General features: G+C 37.9%; 1 protein-coding gene across 1 annotated transcript in view; it reads left to right on the top strand.

The window, feature by feature from the left end:
* Window positions 1-21,148, top strand: part of DDX1 (DEAD-box helicase 1) — a 33,420-nt gene extending 12,272 nt beyond the window's left edge. The window contains exons 13-26 of the mRNA XM_044262051.1: window positions 45-183; window positions 5,416-5,476; window positions 8,366-8,464; window positions 9,559-9,648; window positions 10,374-10,562; window positions 11,404-11,455; window positions 13,206-13,352; window positions 16,823-16,914; window positions 18,253-18,325; window positions 18,479-18,551; window positions 18,635-18,677; window positions 19,420-19,515; window positions 20,031-20,151; window positions 20,820-21,148. Coding sequence (XP_044117986.1) covers window positions 45-183; window positions 5,416-5,476; window positions 8,366-8,464; window positions 9,559-9,648; window positions 10,374-10,562; window positions 11,404-11,455; window positions 13,206-13,352; window positions 16,823-16,914; window positions 18,253-18,325; window positions 18,479-18,551; window positions 18,635-18,677; window positions 19,420-19,515; window positions 20,031-20,151; window positions 20,820-20,950 — 1,406 coding nt within the window. The 3' untranslated portion in view covers window positions 20,951-21,148. The remainder of the gene's footprint in view (window positions 1-44; window positions 184-5,415; window positions 5,477-8,365; window positions 8,465-9,558; window positions 9,649-10,373; window positions 10,563-11,403; window positions 11,456-13,205; window positions 13,353-16,822; window positions 16,915-18,252; window positions 18,326-18,478; window positions 18,552-18,634; window positions 18,678-19,419; window positions 19,516-20,030; window positions 20,152-20,819) is intronic.
* The last annotated feature ends 294 nt before the right edge of the window (window positions 21,149-21,442 follow it).

Below are 21,442 nucleotides of genomic sequence, written 5' to 3'. Positions count from 1 at the left end.
GAGATGTGATTTGAACATGTTCCCATCGTTTTCATTTTCTTAAGGTAATGCGCAGGTGGCACAAACAAAGTTTCTCCCCAACGCTCCAAAAGCTCTCATCGTCGAGCCCTCCCGAGAGTTAGCTGAGCAAACTTTGAACAACGTCAAGCAGTTTAAGAAATATATTGATAATCCTAAATTAAGGTAAAGCTTCCTTTGGTGCTCAAATGCTTTGTTTTTAGGTTTGAGGTGTTTTGGAAGAAGAGTAAGAAAAAAAATGAGGTGGAAATTCAGTATGCACATATAGGCACAGGTGTGAGTGTGTAACTTTAACTTTGATATATAGTAGCAAGTAGTTTTTATATAAAATTTTTTTTTTTTAATATTTTTGTTTTGTTTTGTTTCGAAAGAGAAAGAGAGAGCTTGCGTGCTCCCGCGCTGGGGTTGGTGTGGGGAAAGGTGGGGTGGGGTGAGAAGGGCAGAGAGACTCTTGAGCGGACTCTACTCCCAGCCCAGAGCCTGACAGGAGGCTGGATATCACAACCCTGAGATCATGACCTTAGCTGAGTGAGACGCCTTCCAGGCACCCCTAAAACTCTTATTTGATAAGTTTGTTCAAAGATAAGTAAATTGAGATTTTTCTCTTACATGAAATGCCATGGTTTGCAAAACAATATCAGTAATTTTAATTATTTTGTATTTTTTTAAAATTAATTAATTTATTTATTTGACAGATCACAAGTAGGCAGAGCAGCACACTGAGGGGGATGGGGAAGGAGGCTCCCTGCTGAGCAGAGAGCCAGATATGGGCTCCATCCCAGGACCCTGAGATCATGATTTGAGCTGAAGGCAGAGGCTCAACACACTGAGCCACCCAGGCACTCCAGTATTTTGTATTTTTAAAAGATTTTAGAGCACATGCATGCACGCAGGGGTGGGGGGTGCGGAGGGACAGAGGGAGAGGGAAAGAGAATCTTAAGCAGACTCCTCCCTGAACACAGAGCCTCAAGTGGAGCTCGATCTCCTGACCCTGAGAGATCATGACCTGAGCCAAAACCAAGAGTTGGAGGCTTAACTGACTATGCCACCACACGCCCAGAAATTAATATTTTTAAGGGAACATTTCATTCACTGTTAGATCCATCACTTCATTTGTGTAGAAAATATCACTGTTTCCTACATGTTGGCAAACAGTTTGGGGAAGCTGAGGCTAGCCTGTCTCACGGGAATGAGAACTTTCCATTCGGGCTTTCACTGGTCGCTGCCTAGTCGGAGGGCTCCCGGAACCCCTGGAGGGAGACCGTGAGTGAAGTGAAGTTGTGGAGCTCCTTGCTCAGTGGCAGTCCCTTTTGTCTTGAGGAAGGCCGTGCCTTATAAACTACTGTGTGAGTTGATTTGTTACTTGATTTTTGTTAATTACCTTTTTTATTGAGACATAATTCTCACACCATAAAACCCACCTTTTTAAAGTGTACAGTTCAGTGGTTTTTGGCCCAGTCAGGTTGTGCCAGCATCACCACTGTCTGATTTCAGGAATGTGGAATTGCTGGCATTTTTTAATATTTTATTTATTTGTCTGTCAGAGAACGAGAGAGCACGAGAGAGAGCAAGCGGCAGGCAGGAGGAGAAGCGGGCTCCCTGCCTGCCGATGCAGGACTAGATCCCAGGACCCTGGGATCATGACCTGCGCTGAGGGCAGATGCTAAACGACTGAGTCACCCAGGCGCCCCAGGACCATTTTTTAAAATACTGATCTTTTTTTAACTTATAAGTTAAACTTACTCAGGGATAAATTATACTTCATACAGTTTTTTAGGTGAAATAATTCTTAGTTTTGTTTTGAGGATTGATGCATATGTCACTCATTGGGGAATTATTTGAATATCCTACTATGTGTGGAGTCTTAGGCTCTGGATCAGCGGCGTAACAGTGAGACAGTCTTTGCTTTCACAAGGTTAAGTGTGGGAGTGTGGGGATTCTGTGAAAGGGAGAGAAACAATGGAATAAATGGGGTAGAATGCCTTGGAGATATGATAGGGAAAGTCACTGTAGGAAAACACAACCAGGGCATCTGCTTTATGTCAGGGACTTGGAATTCTTCACAAGAGAGTGTGTTTTGAAAGAATGTAAAATGCTAATATGAATGGATTTTTGTGCTATAATTATGTGTAGAGGTTAACATACCTATGGACAGGGACTGGGAGGGAAGATGAATAATAAAATCTATTAAGAAGGTAAAATTGTAGGGGCGCTTGGGTGGCTCAGTGGGTTAAGCCTCTACCTTTGGCTCTGGTCACGATCTCAGGGTCCTGGGACTGAGTCCCGCATCGGGCTCTCTGCTCAGCAAGGAGCCTGCTTTCCCCCTCTGCCTGCCTCTCTGCGTACTTGTGATTTCTCTCTCTCTGTCAAATAAATAAAATCTTTAAAAAAAAAAAAAGGTAAAATTATGTTTTACTTATTTTGGTATTCTGTATAAATGAGCCTTCCTTGAAAACCCAGCTCAAGTCCTAGTCTGCGAGGCTAGCCTGGCTCTACCAGCCCAGTCCTTTCTCCCTCCTTGGACACCTGACTGTGTGTGCTTCAACTTAATCCTTATACACTGTCACATGTCACATGTTGTTAGTGTTCTTGTTTTAAATATGCATAGTTTTGCTCATCCCAACTTAGCTTTGTAATCCTTAAGTCAAGGGCTGTTCTTTTATATTCCTCAAGCCTACAGTGCTTTGTACACAAGGATAGATTGGGCTATGTGTGTATCTTATGCTGAATTTATAGGGATAAATATAACTGATAAGGAAAGTGGAAAAGAGTATTATAGCAGAAGAAATGATAGATTTAAGGATCATAGTTTCCAAACCTGGAACTTAGGGACTTTATTTAAAGATACAAATTGTTTATTCTTCTCGTAGATATTTAATATTAGATATTTATTCTTTTCTTAGATATTTTGAATCAGAATTTCCAGGGGATAGGAATTAGAATTTTTTTGTTTTCTTTAGGAAGAATGGCAGCTCTTCAGGTGATTCCTATATAAATAATCTGGCATCTAATATTACCATATTTAGGAAATAATAACAGCTCTAGAATGGGATGTGGTTAGGGAATATGCCAAGGTAATGGACATTCATAGGTGAGAAAGCACTTTGTGTTTTGTATTTCTTCTGTCTAAATTGTTCAAGATGAGGATAGGAAGCCATAAGCCAACTTTTAATCAGTTGTAGTGTTAAAAGATTCAGTGTTAAGGTCATCTACTTTCTTAGTGTGTTCTAGGATTTTTTAAAAGACGGTGGTCATTAAGAATAAAATTAATAAAGGAAGATACACAGTAGATATTTCTGATTGGAAGTTACTGGCTGTATCAGGAAGTAATTTCGCTTGCTTTATAAGGAGGAGACAATCTTTTTGTGAATAGCTATAGTGGCATCTAATTCTCATACCCTACAACCCACTCTTTAAAGTGTTCCGGTTGCTTTTAGTTTTTCTCTTACATTCACAGAGTTGTACAGCTGTCACCAAAACCGTTTTTAGACTTTCTCCTCACTCTCAAAGGAAGCACTGAAACCCGTTAACAGCCATTTGGTTTCCTCCTGACCTCACCATGCCGAGACAGCCACTGATTTATTTTCTGTCTGTAGATTTGCCTGTGTTGGACATTTTACATAAATGGGATTGTGTGATACATGTTCTTTTGTGACTGGCCACTTGCATTTAGCATGATGTCAGGGTTCATTCATGACACAGTGTGGATCAGTGCTTATTTCTTTTATATTGCCAAAAAGCATCCCATTTGTATGTACGGACCATGTTTTTACTTCTGTGTCCATTAACTGAGGGCGTTTGGGTTGTTGCCACTTTCTGGCTACTGTGTTATGAACATTAGTGTGCAAGTTTTTGTGTGGACTCATTTTCATCTCTTCTGGATATATACCTAGGAGTGGAATTGCTGGATCATATAGTGTGTGTGTGTGTGTGTGTGTGTGTATAGTATTCATGTTCAGTGTTTTCAGGAACCACCCAGCTGTGTTCTAAAATGACAACATGGTATTACATTCATACTAGTAATGTGTGAAGGTTCCAGTTTCTCCAGATCCTCAACACTTAACCTCTTCTTTGATTGTAGCCATCCTAATGGGTATGAAATCGTATCTTATTATGGTTTTGATTTGCATTTCCCTAATAGCTAATGGTCTTGAACATCTTTTCTTACACTTTTTGGCCATTTGTAATGTCCACATTTTTTTGCCCATTTTTCATTTGGGTTGTTGTTGAGTTATCAGAGTTCTTTATATATTCTGATATGCATATGATATTTATTAGTTTTATTATTAGTTTATGATATTTATTATGCGTATGATATTATTTATTTGTGGATATTTTCACTCTCTTGATAGTGTCTTTGAAGTACAAAGGTTTTTAATATTGATGAGGTCTGATTTATTTTTTTCATTTGTTGCTTTTGTTTTTGGTGTCCCATATGATGAGACTTTGCCTAACCCAAAGTCATGAAAATTTACCCCCTTGTTTTCTTCTTAGAGTTTTATAGTTCTGTGTCTTGTAATTGCACCTGTATTTTATTTTGAATTAATTTTTGTGTGTAGTATACAAAAGAGGTCTAACCTCATTCTTTCGCATGTGCACATCCATTTGTCCCAGCACCATTTGTTGAAAAGGCTTTTCTTTCCCCCACATAGAATTGCCTTGGCATAACTTGATCTTTTTTAACCTAAACATAAAAAAAAAAAAAAATATTTATTTGTAATGAGAAAAATTCAAACAATGTGAAAGAATATCCTGTGAAAAATAAGTATTTCACCTAGTCCCCCAGTTTTTAGTTATCCCATCTGGAGGCAACTTTTTTTTTTTTTTTTTAAAGATTTTTATTTATTTATTTGACAGAGAGAGATCACAAGTAAGCAGAGAGACAGGCAGAGAGAGAGGAAGGGAAGCAGGCTTCCTGCTGAGCAGAGAGCCCGATGTGGGACTCGATCCCAGGACCCTGAGATCATGACCTGAGCCGAAGGCAGCGGCTTAACCCACTGAGCCACCCAGGCGCCCGGCAACTTTTAACAATTGATACTTATATATTTCAGAGTTATAATTTATACATATACAATTACAAATGTTCAAGAAGGTAGATTGGAAGCAGATTTTGGAGCCCTGGGAATTAGCCTAGTACAGGAGGACATGGAAACGAATGACAACTGGTGTCTTCTGGGTCTTGGGTGTTCACGTGCTCCTCTGCACGGCCTGTTCTAGCATTTATGCGGCTGCCACAAGTGAAGTGCTTAAATTGCACCCTTCTCCAGCCTCTGGTTGTAGATTGTTTCGCAGTTACTTAATTCACCCTTAATTTCCACTGAAAAGAAATGGATACAAGTCAAACAACACAGCCAGCTTGAATCGTTTTCTATGTTATCATTGTGGTATTTATTTCAGGGAGCTTCTGATAATTGGAGGTGTTGCGGCAAGGGATCAGCTCTCTGTTTTGGATAATGGGGTAAGTTGTACTTTTAATTTTTAAGAGGTTACATTATGAGCTGTCATTTTGGCAGTTGTAGTTCTGTTGTGTTTCAAGAAAAATCAAGTGAGTCTGAAAGTAGAGCAAGATCAAAACAAAATTTGTTCAAAAACATGTTGTAAGTATGTCTTTTCTTTTCCCAAGAGTATACAGCACGGTAGTTTCTTTCAAATCCCTCATGCAAAATTCAGCATACATTTTTTTTTTTTTTGGTTTAACTTTTGAGCACTTGAGGATTTTCTTCTTGCTTTCTCCTGAATTAAGAATCCTTTCTTTTGGGGTACCTGGGTGGCTCAGTGGGTTAAGCCTCTGCCTTCAGCTAAGGTCATGATCTCAGTGTCCTGGGATCAGGCCCCGCATCGGGAATCTCTGCTCAGCAGGGAGCCTGCTTCCCTCTCTCTCTCTGCCTGCCTCTCTGCCTACTTGTGATCTCTGTCTGTCAAATAAATAAATAAAATCTTTAAAAAAAAAAAAAAAAAGAATCCTTTCTTTTGGAGATAATGGGAAAAAAAGAAACTGGAGTTAAGAATAGAAATGGAAATCAAGTGGATTGCAGAGAATGTGGACATTTTGGCAGTGACCCAAGGGACAGATGAAAAGTGATAAACTCTGGCTTCAGGAGGAGGGAGATGAGTTCAGTTATGGGTCAGGGGAGTCTTACAAAGGGTGCGTAGGCATACAGTTACAAAAGACAGAGCTAGGACTGGGATCCTTATTATAAGGTAATATTCTTAACTGGGCTCATCAATCCTGTGGAGCTAGATATAGATAGGACTTTCATAAAATATTTTATATGTATGAAGTAACTTGTCCTTTTCAAATTTCTCTTCCATTTCCTTCCCTAAATATTTTATTACTTAATCTAACCCACCTGATACTGAGTCATGGCGAGGAATTATGTGCACTTCTTTCAGTTCCATTGGTGCCCCTGTCAAATGAAATTTTATGCGGTGTGGTTTAGATTGACCTGGTATGACATATTAAAAGCAAGGAATCCTATTACTGTACTTGTTAATACTGTTTTAAGATAGTAATATTGCTTTGATATGTTCTTATTTGCTGTGCTATATTTTTTAGTGGTTGTAAGAGATTTAATGTTCATTTCCATTCTTGGCTCCTCAAACCCAAATCCATTTTCCTCAGAAGTTATTAAGTTTCTTAACTCCTGTTTTCCAGCTGTGGAGATTTTAGGGAATTCTGTTGCTTCTGTCATACATATCTAAAATTTGGTACTGGCTAAATCCAGTGGTAGTTTTATTCTGTGGCTTTCTTGACACCTTCACATCCATTCTGCTTAGGGAATCTAATGCATTCTCTTTCCGCCCTTTCCATCTGTACTCTGTCCTCCTGGGATCTCTCATCATCCTCTGGCTCAGCCGTAGTCCTGTGTTGTGTCTTGTCCTGGGCTAAAGTCAGCTTTGGAGTGAGAGAGTAGAACTGTGTAATTGTTACAATTTTAAAAAGTTGCACAGTTAAGCAACATGTGCAGTTGACGCCCAGAGGAGTAATTGGTGCTATTATACAGGTTTTTCCAGCTTATCATTTTTTAAACCTGAGAGACCTAGTGTATATATTTCACATAAAGTGAGTTTTCATGCTGACTTTAGCTGCTGAAATTGAGAGTGGAGACTGACATGTGGGTTGGAATCCTATCGTAAAGAGATATTATAGTAAAGAGTAAAGAATCAGAAGGATGTTTTGTTCATTGCTATGTATAGGACCTGTGACGGTGCTTGGCACATAGCTGGTTCTTAATACATTAAACAGGCCTAACCTTCATATTTTCAGGCAATATTCTCTACGTTGAACTGAGACTTGCTTATAGTTATCAGTACTAATGAAATGGTACTCTCCCCATTTTTATAGATTAGGAAGAGGACTTATACTGAATATTAAGTCACTTGCCCAACATCTTACAGCCCCTAGGTAGCGCTTACTTTAAAACCCATATTCCTGATCACTGTGAACTTGATTAAAAGATGCATGTGTGAATGTAAAATACTGTTCATTGTTTGTACTGGTGTGGGATTTATTCTTTTCTTCCCTTTGACTATGTTTGAGAATTTTTATAATAAAAAGTTAAAATAAACCTTGTTCTTGAGTTAGACCTTTTCTCTTGTTTGTACTAAGTTTGAAATTCCAGTTTGGATACTTATAAGCTGTATCATTTAAGTTCTTATGATTTTAGTATTCTAAACTTCAGTTTCCTCATGTAAAAATATGAATATTTAGGGCATCTGGATGGCTTAGTCAGTGAAGCATCTGATTCTTGATCTTAGCTCAGGTGTTGAACTTGGGGTCATGAGCTGAAGTCCCCTGGGGCTGTTTTGGGCTTCCCTCTGGCCATGGAGCCTACTAAAAAAAAAAAAAAAAAGGAATAATAATAGTAGTGTTTCCTTTCGTGGTCATGAGATGATAACAGTAGTTTTAAAACATTAGCACGGTGTTGTATCAATTGTCAGAGCCATCTTGCATCGCCCAAGATGTTGCCCATGTCAAAAACAAGAGAAAGTTGAAAGTAGAAGAGATGCGGTTACACAGCTGGGTGGTGAAGCTGGGATTTGAATCCTGGCTGGATTTCAGAGTTCCCAAAAATTCATTCACTCACAGAATACCAATTTTATGTATTAGATTGTACGTAACAGTTAAGGATGTCAAAATCAGTTATCCAAAATCTTCACATTAATTCCAAACCAAATACAGGTTTGGTAATAGGGCATTATCTCCAGTTCCTGTTAGAGAATTTCGAGCTGTTGATGGCTGCTTCAGTGTGCATGTTTTCACCGTAAGTAAACCACCGTTTGTTGCTGTTTTACAGTGATCAGAATAGTGGTTTGGTTTTCATTAGGTGCTTTTGATATTTTTCAGGTAGATATAGTCGTTGGCACTCCAGGAAGACTAGATGATTTGGTGTCAACTGGAAAGCTGAACTTATCCCAAGTTAGATTCCTGGTCCTGGATGAAGCTGTATGTTGAAGTATAGTTGTACTTTAAAAAAATTTTTTTGCTTGTGTTTCGGGAGATAAAAATCTGTAAAATGATGGAAAAAAACACAATTCAGTCATGATTCCTATACCTGGAAATAATCATTACTAGTAGTTTGGTATATTTTCATCCACTCCTTGTATTTATATAAATACTGTTTTACATGGTAAATCAAGTTATGTGAATCTAGGAAAACTTTTTTTTTTCTTAATAAAGTCTCTTAAGCATTTCATGTCCTTATTTATGAGCAGTTTTTAAAGGCTGTCTAGTGGTCCAATATATGGATATTTCATGGTTTATTTAACCACTCTTGTCACTAGATATGTAGATTTGTTTTTTACTCCAAATAGCTATCTTTGTTGATACATAGATTATTTCACACATTACAGTTATTTTTTCATGTTAGAGTTGCACAATGTGAAGTCTAAGAACATTAATGTCTTGGAAGCTCTTTTTTTTTTAAAAAAATTTTTATTTTTTCAATTTCTTTTCAGTGTACCAGAATTCGTTGTATATGCACCACACCCAGTGCTCCATGCAATCCGTGCCCTCCGTAATACCCACCAGCAGGCTCCCCCAACCTTCCACCCCCCGCCCCTTCAAAACCCTCAGATTGTTTTTCAGAGTCCGTAGTCTCTCAGGGTTCACCTCCCCTTCCAATTTCCCTCAGCTCCCTTCTCCTCTCCATCTTCTTGGAAGCTCTTGAGACATACTTCCAAAGTATTTTCAGTATGAGTTGAGGTGGTTTTTTAATACTGAGGATTTTTGTTTTCATTTTTTCATATTAAAATTATATGTTTAAGGATATGTAGTAGAAACTGTCATTTTTAGTATTCCTTTTAGAATAGTGGAGTATAGTTTTTGGGTTGTTTATGGTCAGCTTTTTCATATTCTAGTCACATGGAATTAAAGTTGAATTTATAACTTGTCTTCATCTGATGGGAAATAATCATTTTGAGAATATGGGGATATGTATGCTTATGAATACATTCCCATTATCTTTCTACACTTGATTTACAAAAGAAAGATTCAAGTATTGATTAAAAAATTTATGCTTTTCTTTGCTTCTCATTCAGGATGGGCTTCTTTCTCAAGGTTACTCTGATTTTATAAATAGGATTCATAATCAGATTCCTCAGATTACCTCTGACGGGAAAAGACTTCAGGTATGAAACGACAGATGCATCTTAAAATACATGTGGACAGTTGTTATGTGTTAATGCTTATTTTGTTTTGGTGTCTTGTGATTACATTAACTGCCAAATAAAACATTTTCTTTATTACCTGAGTAAATAGTACACACAAAGAAACGGTCTTGAAAGCTGCTCATAGAAACGAAGGAGAAGGGAACTTGAGGAAATTAGGTGTCACAGAAGATGATAAGTAAAAATTCTTAGTTGTTTTTTTTTCTACAGAGCATTTAGAGTTTATATTCCGGACTGTGAGGTGGACTGCTTCGTGTTTGAGGGGGCAATAACGTGGGCTGTTGAAAACAGCTGTTGTCATTATTTCTTAAAATATTACTCTTATTTTTCTCACCTTCAGTTCCTAGGAAGAATTTGAGAGGTAGAAGAGGCTTTAAGGGGGAGAGAAGGGAACAAACAGTAACCTCTTCATCTTAGTCTTCGTAGAACCTCGTGGAATCGATGGCATGGTTTCCGTAGCAGCAAGGGGACTCATTGGGAGTGAGGGGACGGACTGTGAGTGAGGGGACTGTAGTTCAGAGAGATTAACCGGCCCAGAGTTCTGTCACCAGTTGCTGCTGCAGGGTTCGGTATTAAACTCATCTGTAGATTCCAGGTTAACGTGCTTTGGGGCCCACATTAGTATTCATATGGTGGAATTATTACTGTAAAATAAAAGTTGATCTAAACTTTTTTTTCCCTCTTAGGTGATTGTTTGCTCTGCTACTTTGCATTCTTTTGATGTGAAGAAGCTGTCTGAGAAGATAATGCATTTTCCCACCTGGGTTGATTTAAAAGGAGAAGACTCCGTTCCGGACACTGTACACCATGTGGTTGTCCCAGTGAATCCAAAAACTGACAGACTCTGGGAAAGGCTTGGGAAAAACCACATTAGAGTGAGTACTTCACACTGTTAACATTTATGGGGAATAAAACTTACATAAACTAGCTTAACCTTGGGCTCATAGTGATGCTTATAGCCAGATACTGTACCTGAGAAAAGAGAAATCCAACCAGTGACCGCAAAAGGTTAGGCCTTGAGAGCACAGAATAAGTGATGGGCTTTTATTTTTTTCTCTTTAAGAGTTAACTTTTTTTTTTTAAAGATTTTATTTATTTGACAGAGAGAGGTCCCAAGTAGGCAGAGAGGCAGGCAGAGAGAGAGGGGGAAGCAGCCTCCCTGCTGAACAGAGAGCCTGATGCGGGACCTGATCCCAGAACCCTGAGATCATGATGAGTCGAAGGCACGGAGCCACCCAGGCGCCCCCTCTATAAGAGTTACTTTCAGTGATCATCTTCCTTGATGTAATTTGATAAATGAGTAGGATAATATATATACCTACATCTAATTTCAGATACAATGATGCTGTTCTCAGTAATATTTTAGTGTCCTCTTGAGGTTCCTTCTTTTCCTAAAAATAAATTTATGTGTCTATCTAGTGTTTTTTTCCTCCGCTGTTCTTAGATTTACCTTTATAAAATAAGGGTGTGTATATTATAAGTATATAATATTCTAAAAGCCACCTTTTTTATTACATCTAAAAGCCATTTTTATTACATTTAAAATTGCTTAGTCTTAGACTTACAGTTAAAGGGTTTTCTAAATCTGAAGAATGCTTTTGCCTAGTCTGAAATGCAGTCTAAAGTTAGGTACATTTTTGCCTTTAAAAAAATGACACCTGTTTGGAATCCTTACTTAGCCACTTGCTACCCTTTGTTAACCTTTTCTTTTACTAGACTGATGATGTGCATGCAAAAGATAACACAAGGCCTGGTGCTAATAGTCCAGGTAAGTTGGATGAGTGATTAAGTGAGTGAGTGGATGAATGGGTGAATGAATTAATGAATGGTTTTGAAAGATTTTGAAAACGAATTGGTTTGTTTTAATTGAATTTATGCCCCATCTATTCTCATGAAGGGTTTGAGGTGACCTATAAAATTAGAACGGGAAATCTGAAGATAAAAGCACCAAAAATAATAAGGAAATGAGGGAAATGTTGATACCAGTCAGCTAAGAGCGGCATTAATCACTGAATTTCAGATGTTAGTCTCCTGACAGCTAGGTCACACGTACTTTGGATTTTGGAATTCTTTTTTTATCATAGGATATTAGCAAAATTCTCTGGCAACAGATTTTATATTGGTCCTGAATTTCAGGAGAAATGTCACATGGGTTCTTCATTGAGGGAATTAAGTAACAAAGGAAAATGTCTTTAGCTTACAACTTTGTGAAAGATACAGAAATTATCTTGAAATAGTTTATTCTTTTTGTAAATGGTAAGGTATATCTAACACAAAATTTCCCGTTTTAACTATTCTGAAGTGGGTCAAGTTCAGTGGCATGAAGTACATTCCTACTTTGCATCCATGGCCACCATCCATCTCTAGGCCGTTTTCATCCTCCTAAACTGAATATCATTAGATCGTTAAATATTTATTGGTTTTTAAAAAGGTGAACATTTAATTCAGTGAAGATACTTATTTGCAGAGCAGAGACTGTTTGTTTCAGGTTCATAATATTTTAAAGATCTATGAGTGTACATTCTTTGGCAAGGATAGTGCTTATCGAACATTGAGTAGATCTCAGACCCATTAGGCTGCATGTTTGATGTCTGATGTCTCACGTGGGTCATTGGGGAGGGTGAGACTGCATTTGTTTCACGGCTGGATCCGTGGGTAGGTTTATGACAAGTATCTGAAAGGTGAACTTTCTGAAATCTTGATGAAATAGAGTCCGTTTGGATTCAGTTTTATGTGCAGTTCCAAATTTATAAGGTGCATGCTCAAATAGCCTTTTTGTTGGAGAAGAGCAGAGACACTGATGATTCAAAATAATGTGTCCTCCCACTGTTTGAGAATACGTTTTATAAAGTAAAAATTGTTACTTCATGTATTTTTTCTTGTAAATGTTTTGCTTAGTTTATATAACAATTAGATATGACTAGAGAGACTTTAGAAATATGGTGGGTTACAGAATTAAAATTTCCCATTAGATAGTTGGTAACTATAGCATTAGCTTCCCACTGAAACAGATGGGGGGTGCTGGCTAAGAAAGGACTTAGTTTGACATACAGTTTTTTTATTCCTTAGAAGTATGAACTTTCTGGTGTTAAATTTAAGAAGTACATTGATTATTTTTAAAAGGGGTTAAAATAATTGAGTAAACATTTATTGAGCAGTTAGGGGAGTTAATGCAAGGCAGCATATGATTAGTTGTCTATGAGAGATAGGAACAGAGTTTTGTTGTAGGTATGAAGCTCTGTTTGCTTGTGGTTATATGTCTGTTTCCCTCATAAGAGGTACGATTATAGGTGTTTTGGTGCCCATAAGGTGGCACAAACGCACATTAACAGAAACAGGAATAAATGAGTGAATGGATATTCTCACCATTTCATCCTATCTTAATCTCACTTATTTTTTATTAAAGCAAAGTGTTGTAGGTGAGTTAAGCAGTAAGTCTGTGACTGTAATTATGTGTGTTCCTATCAGTTTTAGATTGAAATTCTTTTTCTGTTTTTGTTGTTGTTATGGTATTCAAGAGATGTGGTCTGAAGCTATTAAAATCCTGAAGGGGGAGTATGCTGTCCGGGCCATCAAGGAACACAAGATGGATCAAGCAATTATCTTCTGTAGAACCAAAATTGACTGTGATAACTTGGAGCAATATTTTATGCAACAAGGAGGAGGTAATGTTTCCTCACTTGAAATAAATTGTGTTTATTTCCTCATTTAATAGATTATTAGTCTCATGTTGATGCAGTCTCGAATGTATGCACAGAATTTAAAGTAGCAGTGGTGCATTGTAAGTATCTGTGCTTCTCTAGTACTTTTTCCTAGGATAAGCCCCAGGCAGACAGTGAGGGCTTTCCACGCAGGTACAGGTGCATTACAGTGTTCTGAGGTCCTGCTGCCATTTGGAAGAAGGGTAATGTTATTGATTAACTTTAATGTTAAAATTTCAAGTATAATCATTAAGAGAATGTATATTTTCTAAGCCAATAAATGGAGAAAAAAATATCTTAAAAAGGCTAAGAAAGCTAGAGGAAAAATAATAAGAAATAGCAGAATGGTTAGAAATTACAGAGTAAGATGGCTGGTGGAAAAATCTGAGTGAGTAAACACTATATAAGTCCTCGGTTAAAAGGTGTAGATGGTTAGACTGGATAAAATCTAGCTGTTTGCTATTTATAAGAGATATACTTAAAACCTGAGGACATGGAGAGATTGAAAGTGGCTGAAGAAATATATGTATCATCTAAACTACTAGTGAAAAGAAAGTCGGTCTAGCTGTGTTAACAAGAGATGCAGTAGAATTTAAGACAAATATTAACTAGAAATAAAGTCCCTATGTAACCAGGTATTTAATCTGTAATGAGTATAGGATGATTCTAGTGTTACACTCCTTATAACATATAAACCAACATGAAGAGATGCTCAGCATCTCAGTCATTTAGGTACATGCAAAATCCCAGCGTAGTAGCACTGTGCGCTCATTATAATGGCTAGATTAAAAATCCAAGGCCACTTTTTGGCGGGGTTGTGGAGCAGCTGGAGTACTCACACTGTTGCTGGACAGCCATGTCGGTACAAGGGCTTCCATTTTTATTTGTATTTTTTTTATTTTGATTTTTAAAAAACATTTATTTATTTATTTATTTGGCAGAGACACAGTGAGCGAGGGAATATAAGCAGAGGGAGAGGAAGAGAGAGAAGCAGGTTTCCCACCAAGTCGGGACCTGGATGCGGGGCCTGGGATCATGACCTGAGTTAAAGGCAGACTCTTAACTGACTGAGCCACCCGGGCGCCCCTGGTCTTACATTTTTAAATAAAATTAACGTTGCTGTCTTATGGCTTAGTAATTCAACTCCTAGTTACTCGAGATAAATAAAGTTTATCCAAGATTTATTGACAGAAGCTGTGAGCAAGAGTGGTCATAGCAGCTTTATTTATAATAGCCCCAGACTGAAGATACACCAGGTGGCTGTCAATAGAGAAGTGGCTTAAACCAGATGTGAAATATTTAGTCACTGGAAATACCGCTCAGTGATACGAAGGAATGGACTATTGGTGGGCTCAGCAGCTGTGGGTGAATCTCAGACATCTTGCAGAATGAAAGATTCTTTATACAAGCCTATATTCTGTATGATTCCATTTATGTGAAGTTCTAAAAGAGTCAGAATTAATCTGAAAGGGGAAGAAACCCACAACATTGGTTTTTCCCTAGCATAATGGGAATGGGGGTACTTTGTGGAGTGACATTCATATTTTCTATCTTGATAGGACTTTGGGCTTGCATAGGTGCGTGCGTTTGTCAAAACTCACCAGACGTCCGCTTAAGATTTGTACATTTCCTTGTATGTAACTTTCACCTTGAAGGGAAATCATAAAACCTAGACAAATAACTGCATTCTAGTTAATGAGATGCATGCTGAACTGTACAGATATTTGCAGTTTATATTGAAATGCATCAAAAATCTAAAAATGAATTGATAGGAAAAAGAGCTAGACAGGCAGTAAATATAGTAAATGTTAGTGGTATAATCTAGGAGGTGAAAATACAGCTATTTACTTTGAGATCTTTTCATTGTTGCTGTGTTTGAAAATTAATGTTGAAAAATATATAAAGCAAAAATTGACAGATGTACAAGGTAACAGATGAATCCTGCTTTCATAGTGGGGAGAACTTGAACACATCCCTCTCTCTTTTTTTAAAGATTTTATTTATTTATTTGACAGATCACAAGTAGGCAGAGAGGCAGGCTGAAAGAGAGAGGAAGAAGCAGGCTCCCTGCTGAGAGAGAGCCCGATGCGGGACTCGATCCCAGGGCACTGGGATCATGACCTGAGCCGAAGGCAGAGGCTTAACCCACTGAGCCACCCAGGGGCCCCAAACACATCTCTTTTTATAATTGATGTACATCAGGGAGCCAGAAAACTCAAACAGTTTAAAAAGTTTGAACTGATGGTCATATGAGGAATAGGTTCTTTTGCTCATCACTGTGAACAGTTTAGTACCATCCCATCCCCACCCCCGCTGCCCCCAAGTCATAGCAAACAGCCTTGCTTGGTTGTTCTAGTTATAGTGACTGTTCTGTAATACTTCTTCCTGTCCATGTTGGTTTTGAATGGAGAATTTGATTATTTGGTTAGAAAAGCCGTTGCTCGGGACACCTGGGTTACCAAAGTAACACAGTTTATACCAGAACTTCAGAGGTTTAACAGAGGAAAATAAAGGATTTCCTCCTTTCTCTATACACGGCTTGACTGGGGAGTAGGAGTGTGTGTGTGTGATACTTCCCTAAACAATTTGAATTCAGAATGCAGTAAGGCCTAAGGGGTAGGCCTCTGGAAGTTCTGATTAGCTATTATTTATTCTCTGCAAAATTAGTTCTTGTATTCATTTTGGGTGGGTAGCTTTCATGGTATATTTTTCTTGAATGCTGAAGTAATTTTATTGAACTTAAAATTTACTGTGTAGACTAGTTAGTTATGGTGTAATTGTTACTCTTTATTCCTGCTGGAGCCTACGGGTTCTTTTGAGCTCTAGACGGCTGTTTATTCTTACTCTGATCAGGACTGGATGGATTTTCTTACTGTATCTACTTGAGTTTCTTTTTTAGAATTGGCTTCCAGTGTATATGCCTCTCCATCCTACCAGTTTGCTGCTCCTAATCTGCTTTGGCCAGGGTACCAGATCATGAAGCTGTTAGGACATTCTGAGGGGGGTAGGCTCGTGGGCGTGGCCTTTAGTAAGGGCCTGAAGTTCATCATGCCTATTTTGGTTCTTCCAAGATTGATCTCTCTTGTCTACTTTTTTGGTTCTTAGCTTTCTTTATATGGGATTGGAGAGGCTCCTGGTATACACATAGGTTTTCCTTTTAGTAACACATTTGGTATACTGTTCTGTCTGCTATACATCAGGAAGAGTGACTTAAAAATATCCTTCAAAGTAAATCAGTTTTAATGCTCCTGGAGTTTATTTTAATGGCATTTCACTTATGACAGAAATTGTGTTAACTGTGGTTTGTGGCAAATTGGGGTGTAGAGTTCTGTGGAATTACATGGCACCATTGTAGTCGGAATGCTATTGGTTTTTTGATACAGTCTTTGGTGTATTGTTTTCCAAGGTTAACTGTTTAATGTGCTCTTCACCAGGACCTGATAAAAAAGGACATCAGTTCTCATGTGTTTGTCTTCACGGGGACAGAAAGCCTCATGAAAGGAAGCAAAATTTGGAAAGATTTAAGGTACTGCTCTTTAGTTGACTGCATTTCCTTAATAGCTAAGGGGGACTCGTAGCCAATTTTAATCAGTTACAGTTAGTATTGTTAAAGCCATTCTTGTTCTCGAAATTTCAAAAGATTTTTGCTCTGTTGATAAATCCTTGATGACAGGGCTTAATCATCTTTAGTACGCAGTGGTCAGTTACATGTTCTCCGTGCAACACTGCTATGGTAAGAATTTTCAACTTAAGTCTTAGTTGAATTCTTTCAGGTAGGTATTTTTAAGAGAAGTGTCATGGGATAGTTAAACCATGTCTGTGAGTCTTATTTTTTTTTTTTCAACAGTTCGTAGTAATACCCATAGCGAAGTTAATTCGTAGATTAATTTAAGAGAGGTAGCGAGAGTACGGTTTTGTGGGATTGAAAACACTTGTAACCGTTTGGGGCGCACTGTCCCACTGTCATGCCGGCAGCCCGCGGACAGGTGGCTCAGCTCTCGGTGGAGGTGGGGAGGGTTGGAGCCGTCTCGAACCCAAGGGCAGGAGCCTCCACCCACAGCATTCTCGTTGTTTACCGTGTGTTCACCCCAGTGCAGAGTACAAATAGCATTTTCTCTCGGACCCATCGCATGAATAGAAGGTGCAAAGTACTGAGCTTAGGAACTTTGGATTATGCTTCCACGTGAGCAGAGTGTGGATATGGGAGCATGTCGTGTGGCCGCATTTCAGTGTGTGTATGTTTGCCCTTCTCTACCCAGGCTCGTACGCTGGACCCCAGGTCAGCATTCCTTCCCCACTCTGTGTCTAACTTTGCTGTGCCTTGAGGCACAAATGACGTGCAAAGGCTAATTTGTATTTCCTTGGTGAGAGCACTGGGGCCCACTCTCGGTTCCCTTGTCTTAGAATTTTGTCTGTTGTCACAGAAAGTGTAACCTCAAGGTGAAATGCCTGGTATTCTGAATTTATTTTAATACAAGGTAAAGATAATGTTTGTATTTTAACATTTTTTTCCTATTTTCTCTTTCCTTTTTTTTTTTTTTAAATTTTATAAACTTTCTTTGGCATTACCAGTCAGGATTTCTAAAGATAAATCCAAATTATAAGCAGTTTATCTTTGGTGTGAGAAAAAAGCAAATAAAAATGAATCCAATTACTGATTTATTTACCTTAAATGTCTTGTTTTAGTAGATCATAACTTAAAAATTTAAGACAAGGTCCAGTGAATTATGAGTATCTGGACCTCTAATCTGATAGTAACATATTAGTTAGCATAGTTAGCAGTCTCAGTGGAATGGTAGTATTTGTATTTACTTTTTAGCATATGTCATAATAAATTCCTTTCTCCCCTCTCTGTTCTCTTTAGAAAGGAGATGTAAGATTCTTGATTTGCACAGATGTAGCCGCCAGAGGAATTGATATTCATGGTGTTCCTTATGGTAAAAAGAAAGTTTTTATAACTTCAGTTTAAATTTTACGGAATTCAGAGTGAACCCTCTAGTGTTTTTGAAATATTTAGAACATCAAACATCTAATATGGTTGAAAATTTTAGAAACTAATGGCAATTGGTAATAGTTACTTTTATTTGCAGTTATAAATGTCACCTTGCCTGATGAAAAGCAAAACTACGTACATCGAATTGGCAGAGTAGGAAGAGCTGAAAGGTACTGCTGTATTTTTTTTTTTTTCTTTTCATGCTTTTATGCCTCAGGAGTAAAGTCTAATAAAGACTTCTAAAACTTTTCAGGATGGGTCTGGCCATTTCCTTGGTAGCAACAGAGAAAGAAAAGGTAATCTTCTCAGTGCTGTATTATATTCATTGTTTGTTGTCGGTTTAGATGTTGGAAGTAAGAGCAGTTTGATTTTTCCATTTACATTGAATTCAGTTGCATATGGTTATAAGTGAACTTTTTAATGGCATCTTTTTTCCCTATAGTCTTGTATGGACCAGCAGTAGGATGTAGTTTAGAAAGGAAAAATGCAAAATATAATTTTCACTAATAGCCTTAGTGTACTTCTTTTCACCAAAAACTATTTTAACCCTCCCTGACATTATGCCACAGAGAACTTTTGTGGTAGAGGGTGTAACTTGTGATTTTGCAGTATAATTTGATGCAACTTTACCAAACAGTTGCAAGAATAAGGAGCTCCCATAAGCTCATTGTCCAAAATAGTTGTTCATTTTGCTTTTTGATATTTATTATAGAAAGCATTTGGACTTTACTTTTTGATATAATTTTGATAGAGTATTCTCCAGTATTTACTTTTTCATCCTTGTTTTTATCTGAGAATTCCTTTCTGTAATTGGTATGCATTTTAGGAAAACTTCAGGATCGTTCTCAAAAAGAAGTCTTTTAGAAGACCTAGTTAATGAGCTCCTGAATGGTGGTAGTCATTGGATGACATACAATACTGCAGTCTGTTTTTCTTTTCCTTGGGGATAGAAAATATTTAAAAAACTAATTGAGCATAAAAATATCTAGCAGGTTGCAGTCTCCATATATGTCAATATTTTTTCCATATTTCATGTAGGTTTGGTACCATGTATGTAGCAGCCGTGGAAAAGGGTGTTATAACACAAGACTCAAGGAAGACGGTGGCTGTACTATATGGTACAATGAGATGCAGGTAAGACTCCTAAGAAATGTACTGAAATTGGCAACAATAGACCACAATTAATTACAAAAGTAATACCTTAGCTTTATTTGTTAGATGTGAGGAAAAGTAGTAATTGATTATAATGTTAGTTATAGTTTGTAAGTGGTAACTTGTGAGTTTATCTCTTCAGAAATCTAACTTCCATTTATACTATTACAGTCTTCCTAGTTTCATTGGACATCGTTGAAGTCATGACAGTTAAACTCTGTCAAAATGAGATTTTTTAATTTTTTTTTTTAATTTTTTTTTAGATTTTATTTATTTATTTGTCAGAGAGAGAGGAGAGAGAGCGAGCACAGGCAGGCAGAGGCAGAGGGAGAAGCAGGCTCCCTGCTGAGCAAGGAGCCCGATGTGGGACTTAATCCCAGGACCCCGGGATCATGACCTGAGCCGAAGGCAGCCGCTTAACCAACTGAGCCACCCAGGCGTCCCCAAAATGAGATTTTTATTTGAAAATGCTTTTTTATATTTCCTTTCCCATCTAGTTGCTGTCTGAGATAGAAGAGCATCTGAATTGCACCATTTCTCAGGTTGAACCGGATATAAAGGTACCAGTGGATGAATTTGACGGGAAAGTCACCTACGGTCAGAAAAGGGCTGCTGGTGGTGAGTTTTGAGTTCCTTTTATTTCTATTCTAAATGTGAATGTGTCCTCCTTGGGTATCTGTGTGTAGAAGAGAGTAATTTAATCTTATCATGGTTAGTGTCTATTTTTAGTTTATTAATCATTTCCTCATTATTCTCATAGCACTTTATCCATACGTGTCTTGTAGCATTTTGGGGTTGTGTGATTTGTATGTGAATGAAGGACGGAAGCATAGCTGTTTCTCTTGAGGTATTAATGTCACAAAGAATAGTTGAACGTTTTTAGAGTTATTAGGAAACAAGTATAATGGCGATTTTGAACAAAGAATTGAAAACATTTGATTTAATTTCAAGTGGTAACCCAGCATACTGTTTCCTTTGTCTAGAATGCCCTTAGCTCATTTCTGAAAATTTTTTTTAAGATTCAGGCTACTGAGCTAGTGGTTTCCAAACCAAAAAAAAAAGGAGAGGCGGGGGGTTGCTAGGGGCCTTGGGACACTGTTAGGCCTGATCATTCATTTCTGTGGATTTAATGTCTTTAGAACTCACTTGTGGAGATGACTTGCCCAGTAGTACATTTTTATTGCTAGAAGCAATGTATGAGCGGATGTAATTGAGCCAAAGTATTGCTGACAAGTTATTTCAAGCATGTCATTTACATTACTTTATAATTTGTGTGTGTGATGCAGGTGGAAACTATAAAGGCCATGTGGATATTTTGGCACCTACGGTTCAAGAGTTGGCTGCCCTTGAAAAGGAGGCTCAGACATCTTTCCTGCATCTTGGCTACCTTCCTAACCAGCTGTTCCGAACCTTCTGATTTTAACATACACTGAATAAGATTTGAATAATAAAAGTCTGTAGTCTTCAAACTCTAGAACAGTTGTACTGCTTCCAAGCAGTAGTATTTATAGTAACAGGAGCTATTAATGCTGACTCTTGCATGTCAAGAAACATTAATCTTAGGAATTCTTCATAAAATGGCAACCTAATGAGAATAATAAATTTGATGACTATATTTTTATGAAGGTTTGTGTCTTATATATGGTGGTTTTCTTTTTCAAGAAAACTATGGGTTGACGAAGTAAAGTTTCTGGGTATGTGAATTTGGCGAAGGGTGTGTGGGAAACCACTAGTGGTTTCTTGGGTGGAATTTATCATAGGAAGCGATCCCAGATGCAGATGTTGTTGAGATGGTTTAGTTGCCTAGGTGTACGCTGAAGCTGGAGGAGACTCGTGACAGGAAAGAAAATTGGATGATCCTAAGGCAGAAGGACCACTTGGTTAGTTTTGGGGGCCTGGAGTTTCTTAG

This window comes from Neovison vison, chromosome 8, assembly GCF_020171115.1.
Source record: "Neovison vison isolate M4711 chromosome 8, ASM_NN_V1, whole genome shotgun sequence".
In the NCBI taxonomy this organism is placed as follows: Eukaryota; Metazoa; Chordata; class Mammalia; order Carnivora; family Mustelidae; genus Neogale; species Neogale vison.
Note: the sequence above shows the minus strand (reverse complement) of the source record. Positions and strands in the feature narration are given on the sequence as shown.